Here is a 6841-nt window from a genome sequence, read left to right as displayed (position 1 = left end):
CAATACAAAAAACAAACGAGGATACCATGGAAGAGATGGGAATTTGAATTTCATTCAGCAGTTTCTCCAAGGCCCTTCCTGGAGCCTGACATCGTGGTAGCCCTCAGTGGAGTCAGAAAAAATTCATTTATGGTGTAAATTTCTGTAGGCTTCTGGGAGGCAGTGGGGTGTTCTGGAGGACTGTCCTCACCTTCACTCTGTCCTTGCCTCTACCCCAGGGCCTTTGCACAGGCTGTTCCTTTGTCCTGAAATGCCCTTCTTGTGATGTCTGCATGGCTCCCTGCTCACCTCCTTCAGAACTTTGCTCAAGTCTCACCCTCTCGGTGTGGCTCATATGAATTCGCAGCCTGACCTACTCTATATTTTCCATCACATTTGACACCTTCTAATATACATTAATATTGCATTTATTGTTTATTTTCTCTCCCCCCTCCTGAGAACATCACCACCCCGAACAGAGCCTGGTACCCAGTGGGTGCTCAATAAGTGCTTTTTGGATGACGGAATAATGGAATGACTGAATGAATGCCTCTTGGCCCAGGGGTGCAACTCCCAAGGTTGCCAACTTGCTGTACAACCGTGAACCGTGCCTCAGTTTCCCCAGCTGTAGAAATGGGGCCATGCACCCATGACCCCTCCAGGCCCTCCTGCTGCGAGGCTGCGGGTGTCGTGTTTGCAGCTCTGGTTCCCAGGGGACCTGCTCTGCTGACACCGGATTCTTTCCTGGATCGTCCAGCCACCTGGCCGACACTCGATCCTGGCCCCACTTCCAGGCCAGTGTCCGGCCGACCAGCCTGGCTCAGGCCAGGCCCCAAGACTCCCTGCCGAGGGACAAGGGGCTGTCTGTGTGGTTGCGGCGTGGGAGGGTGTGGTGAGGCCAGGGCTCTGCCAACACAGGCAGAGGCCGTGAAGGTTGGGGCCGGTGCCTGGGCCTGCGGCCGCCAGAGCTGCTGTGGCCGAGGAGACGGCACCAGGCGCCTGGACACCGCCTGTGGCCCCGCACCTGCTCACCATGGGGACCCTCAGCTGCGACCCCGCTCCACGGCCGACCACAGTGCCCCTGGGCCGGCGGGTGATGGAGGCCCAGATTCCGGAGACTGGCCTGAGGAAGTCCTGTGGGATGGCCACCCTGGAGAATGGTGCGTGCCAGCGGTGGGGGCTGGGCGGCCACGGGTGTGGGACCCTGCCCTGCCCCGCTCTCCCCTCCTGGGGCTTCTCGGAGCCCAGCAGGAGGCAGGAGTTTCGGACAAGTCCCTGCCTTTCCCCAAACCTCAGTTTTCCGTCCCATAGGATGGGTGTGGACATCGGGTTTCCACTCAACAAGAGCTGAGTGTTTTGAGGGCCAGGCACCTTTCGGGGTGCTGAGGGGAGTGAGCAGAGCAGCAAAGGTCCCTGGGTGGGGGTGGTGGGGAGACAGGGAAGTAAAGCGAGTGGGAAACGTTTCCAGTGGGACAACTGGTGACGAGTGCCTGGGAAACGTGAAGCAGCAGAGAGGCTGGGAGTGTGCGGAGTGTTCGCCGGGGAGACACATTAACTGTGGGAGCTCAGGGCCTTGCCCCGTGCCTCAGTTTCCCCATCTGTGACACGGATCTCTGCCTGGCCTCCTTCCCATCTGTGCCCCAAGGTGGGAGGAGGCCCGGCCCCATCCCACTCTGTGATTCAAGTTTGACTCACAATGCGGGTGTCACACTTTGTCCCCTGGGGGCCCAGCCTCCTGCCACCCCCCACCCCACCATGGCTGGAGCGTGGGGGCCTGGGCCAAGGCTCGGGGTTTGGGCCCAGGGCTGCTTCCCCCCACCCCTGGGGGTGCCGTCCCCCGGCCCTGACCCAGGGGCTCTGGATTGCAGGCTCGGGGCCAGGCCTCTACGTCCTGCCGTCCACCGTGGGCTACGTCAACCACGACTGCACCAGGGTGGCCAGTCCTGCCTACTCGCTTGTCCGGAGGCCCAGTGAGGGTAAGACTGCGGGCGGGCGGGCAGGCGGTGGTGGTGGGGGCTTCCCTGAGCCTCCACTGAGAGGCAAACGCCTTTCGTCTCGGTGCTCAAAAACCCCACGGCTCCGTTTCCCTGAGCTGCTCCAAGGCCTGGGGTGGTCGGGCGGCGGCTGGGAGGGTCCCATGTAGGGAGTTTGAGTCGCGTGGGTGGAGGCCTGTTGGGAGGGGCTGGCTGGGGAGGAGCAGGGCCAACAGCCTCTCCTCGGTCTTCAGAATCAGCAAAATCCCAGACCAGACTGAAACGAGACTCGGGAGGCTGCAAGGGCCCAGAAGGCAATGAAGGCATTGGCGTCACCTCTGCCACCAGGAAGGGTTAAGAACTTAGCCTGTGGCCCAGACAGACCTGGGTACCCAGGTTCAAATCCCAGTCTCAAGACACTCCCTGGGACAGAGGGACAGAGACAGCCTGGGGAGTTGGGTGGAGGGGGGATAGCACAAGCTTTGTTGAGGGCCCAGGTAGACTTCTTGGAAGAGGAGCATGGGATCTGGGTTTTATAGGATGAGTAGGAGTTTGGTGGAGCCCCCAGGAGAAGAAAAGAGCTCCAGGTAGAGCCTGCTGCATAGGCTAAGGCCTCAAGGTGGGAAATGTCATCGTGAACTGGGATGTGTTCATTTGTCGTGGGGCGTGGAGCTGGGGGTTGGGGCGGGCAGAAGAAAAGGCTGGAACATTCCATGGCGCAGGACAGAGGTTAAGAATCAGGGCTCAGTACGCGGAGTCCCGATTGTCATGTCCTTGCTGGGTGAGCTCGTGGAACCTGTTTCCACTTCTGAGAAACGGGGGCAAAAATAGCGCCTCCCTGGCTGGGTTACGGTGGGAAGCGAGTCTGCGTGCGAGCGTGGCCCGGGCTCTGGTGAAGCTGCCGTGAGACTTTCGCGAAGAGTTTCCTCGGCCACTTCCGATCCCGGGGTCATCATATCTGCCCTGGGGCTGGGGAAGGGGCTAAAATAGACCCCTCCCCCATCAGTCTAGGAGGGCTCCGGTGTCGTTAAGGTCGCAGACCACTGTCGGGGACAGCCAGTTAGGGGGCCGCAGCACGAGCACGATACCAGCCGTGGCGGGTGCGCCGGGGGCCACGCCTGGGGCCGCACTCGTACAGTGTGGACACACTGCGGCCAGGATCAAGGTTGGGTGGCATGCTATCCCTCACCGGTGGCTTGCTCATGTATGCATTTGGTGTGGTATGTAAGCCAATCAACACTTGTCAAACCCACTGTACACGGATGCACGCATATGTATCCGAGTGTGCTCGAACATAGCAATAACCGTGATCACAGTGACTGGGCCGCTCCCTTCCCTGGCGCATCTCCCGTTTTAATTTTCTCAACCCCCTGTTGAGGAGAAGGAGGCTCAGATGGGCTCAATAACTTGCCCAAGGGCGCAAGCTTCTATGTAAGAGGCCCTGCTGGGATTGAAGAGAGGTCCAATGTAGAGTCTCTCTGTCTCTCTTTGTCTCTCTCTGTCTCTCTCTGTCTCTGTCTCTCTCTCTCTCTCTCTCTCTCTCTCTCTCTCTCTGTCTCTCTCTCTCTCTCGCATGTTGCATGCCAGCAAGCCCACGTGCCGAAGGCCCCCCTCAGACCCCAACTCAGAGCCTAGTTACTCTTGCTTTAGAACCCAGGTGCTGGTTCTCTGGCCCCCAGCAGAACAGTTGCACAAAAGAATCGCTTTGGTTTCGAGGACAAAGTCCATGCAGAGCACCTCAGTGCCTGAGTCACCGCCCTCCACGTCTGGGGCTGGGGCTGCATTTGGACGGGGCAAGTGCCTCGGGGATAGGAGGGCGCAGAGGTGGGCGGCGGGGCAGGCTCCATCGTCAGAAGTGCCCTCAGGACGCGGGGCTCCTCTCCCAGCCCCTCCTCAGGATGCCAGCCCAGGGCCGGTCTACTTCTTGGACCCGAAGGTCACCCGCTTTGGCCGCAGCTGCACCCCTGCCTACTCCATGCAGGGCCGGGGCAAGTGTCGGGGTGAGTATCTGAGCTGTGCAGACACACGAGGACCTGCCTTTCGGGGTCTCGGCAGCCCTTCTGCCCTGTCCTCCCTTTCCCTCTCGTCCTGGAATTCTTAGAACTCCAGAGTCTCTGGAATGATAAAATCCGAGCGACTCAGAGGAGCGGCCACAACTCCAGTGCCCACGGGGCCTGGGAGAACCCGGAGGGGTGAAGTGGGCCAGGATCACGGTGACCCCATGCACATGGGTTCCACAAGGGAAGCTGGCCTCAGTGTCAGGAGACGAGAGGGTGCGGTGGGGACTGTGGCAAACCTCGGCAATCTCCTTCCAGCCTCCCACCAGCTCACTGGCACCCACAGCACTGACTCCACCACTGATTCCAGTCTCCCCTCCACCCCCCCTCTCCCCTTGTGACCTGTTGCCCATCTACTCGTCTATGCACTAACCCATCCATTCGTCCATCTCCCTGCTCACAACCTACCCACCGGTCCACCTGTCCATCATCTAGTTCATGCCTTGATCCATCGATTTATTACTTATCATTCCACTTATCCATCCACTTATCCATCCTTCAACTCGTCCACTGTACCCAGTAGGCCACCAATAGGCCCATCCATGAATCCGTCCATAATCATTTCATCCACCATCCACCCACCCACTCATCCATCCATCCATCCATCCATCTACCCACCATCCACCTATCCTCCATCCATCCATCCATTCTCCTTCCACCCGTCCATCCATCCATGACTCCTTCCTTCCTTCTACCCACCAACTGATCCATCCACTCATCTGTCTGTACATTCACGGATCCTTGCATCTACCCGTTCACTCCTCACTCACTCACCCGTCCTGTTCACCCGCCCACTCAAACATGTATTAAGTCGCCTGCTGGGGAGCTGGAGTGGATTTGACCTTCTTTGTATTTTATGAGAGCTGGTGGTGGAGTGAGACCCAGGTGTGGACCATCCCACCTCAATGTGGTCATGTCTGGAGACAGGAAGACCAGGCCAGGGTACTGCCTGGAAGGATGGCATGGGGAAGGCATGGGATGGGAAGTGGAAGGCCGAGGGTTGAGCTTGGGCACAGTGCTGGAGGTCTGGAAAACTGGAAAACCGTCTGTGTGCACGGAGGATGGGGAGGGAGAGGAAGACCCCAGGGCTGCTGAGAAGCGTCATGAGCTCCAGGATGCACGTGGGCAAGTGGGAGCCATGCCAGGCCTTTGAGCAGGTAAGGACCTTCCTTCCCCACTCTCTCAGGTCCGGAGGTGACACCAGGCCCCGGGGCCTACAGCCCAGAGAAGGCACCTTCCATGCGTCACCGGACAGCCCCAGCTTTCACCCTGGGCTCCCGCCTCCGCCCGAAGCCCCTGGACACCTCGGTCCCTGCCCCCAACGCCTACACCATGCCCCCGCTCTGGGGCTCGCAGATCTTCACCAAGCCCAGCAGCCCCAGCTACACAGTGGTGGGCCGCACACCTCCTGCCCGTCCCCCGCAGGATCCTGCTGAGATACCAGGCCCGGGCCAGTACGACAGCCCACACCCCGACACCTACCGTCAGCGCCAGCCCGCCTTCACCATGCTGGGGCGGCCTCGTGCCCCGCGGCCCCTGCAGGAGACACCCGGCCCCGGCACCCACAGCCCTGAGCAGGTCACTGTGAACAAAGCCAGGGCGCCAGCGTACACCATGGGCATCCGTCACTGCAAACGAGCCTCCACCATGGCCGCCACCACCATGCCTTGATGGCCTGCGGGGACGCAGGCTGCCGGCTGCCCCTCCTGGGCCAAGCCTCAGTTTCCTGAGCTGCAAAAGGGGTGTGGGCGGGCCCCTCCTGGGGCCTGGCTTTGGCTGGAGGGGCTCAGAGGAGCCAGGAGGCCGCTGGGGAAAGGAGCCTTCTTCCTTCCCTTTTTCTGAATGGTCGGAGGTCCTTCTGGGTCACCTGGTTCTTCCAGTCCCTAGGGGCTGTGACCCCGTGGCCCTGTGCAGGGTGCAGGGTGAGTCTCCTTCCAGTGCCCCAGTTTCTTCTCTCCCGGTCATGCCAGGCCAGGCCAGGCAGGGAAAGGGACACCCTCCAGCCCTCCCCAGTAGCTGGCCGGAGACGGAGCTTCCTGTGTCCTAGAACTCGGTGTCCAGCCCCACCAGGGCCTGGGTCCTCATCACAGCTCGAGTTTCTGCCACGCTTGGGTCTTCCCAGTTTCTCATGGAAGTGTGGCTGCCGGGACTGGTCCCAGCCCAAACTCAGGCCGGCAGCAGCCCTAAGGCCCCTGCCCTCCAAACTCCACACCCTAGAGTTGCTTGCCAATAAACCTCTTCTTGGCCCGAGAGCTGTCAGCATCACGCATGCGAGTTCACTTAATGTGTCTATTCACAGTACAGAAAAGAGACCTGAATGCTGCCCTCCAGAGCCGGACCCACAACACTCCAGCCCCCGGGGGTTCTGGATGGGACCAGAGGAGGGACGCAGGGCTGGGGGGAGCCAGGGTTTTGAGGCCAGGTAGCCAGATAGGCTTCCTCAAAGAGGGAACGTTGAAGCTGGGTTTTGAAGGATGTATAGGAGTTTGGTGTGTTCTGTTATCTGTAATAAGTAGGTGCCTACCATGTTCCAGATATTGATAAAGATCATCTAAGCTTCATAGGAACTCAGGAGGCAGGTGATGTTGACAGAAGAAAATGGAGCTCCAGAGAGACCGGACATTTGTCCCAGGGCATGCTATGAGCCCCCATGGCAGTCTGATGCCAGTATTTGACCCCTGGCCATTGGGCTCCGTTCCTGTCACTCTTTCCTGGGGACAGGAAGGAAACATACTGATGGTGTCATGGGACCAGTGGATCGCACCTAGGCCTACACCGTACACATCCAGAGAGACCCTAATCCAGGAACTTGGGAGGGACAGAGGCTGCCAC

At 59.7% G+C, this 6841-nt stretch overlaps 1 protein-coding gene across 1 annotated transcript; it reads left to right on the top strand.

Annotated features, from left to right (window-relative positions):
* Positions 1 to 1012: 1012 nt before the first annotated feature.
* ODF3L2 (outer dense fiber of sperm tails 3-like 2) lies at positions 1013 to 5680 on the top strand. Its single transcript, XM_012645370.1, has 4 exons — positions 1013 to 1139; positions 1848 to 1955; positions 3839 to 3952; positions 5196 to 5680. The coding sequence occupies exons 1-4, from the start codon at positions 1013 to 1015 to the stop codon at positions 5678 to 5680; spliced, it is 834 nt and encodes a 277-aa protein (XP_012500824.1).
* Positions 5681 to 6841: the final 1161 nt, after the last annotated feature.

This window comes from Propithecus coquereli, unplaced genomic scaffold, assembly GCF_000956105.1.
Source record: "Propithecus coquereli isolate 6110/MARCELLA unplaced genomic scaffold, Pcoq_1.0 Scaffold232, whole genome shotgun sequence".
Classification (NCBI taxonomy): domain Eukaryota; kingdom Metazoa; phylum Chordata; class Mammalia; order Primates; family Indriidae; genus Propithecus; species Propithecus coquereli.
Note: the sequence above shows the minus strand (reverse complement) of the source record. Positions and strands in the feature narration are given on the sequence as shown.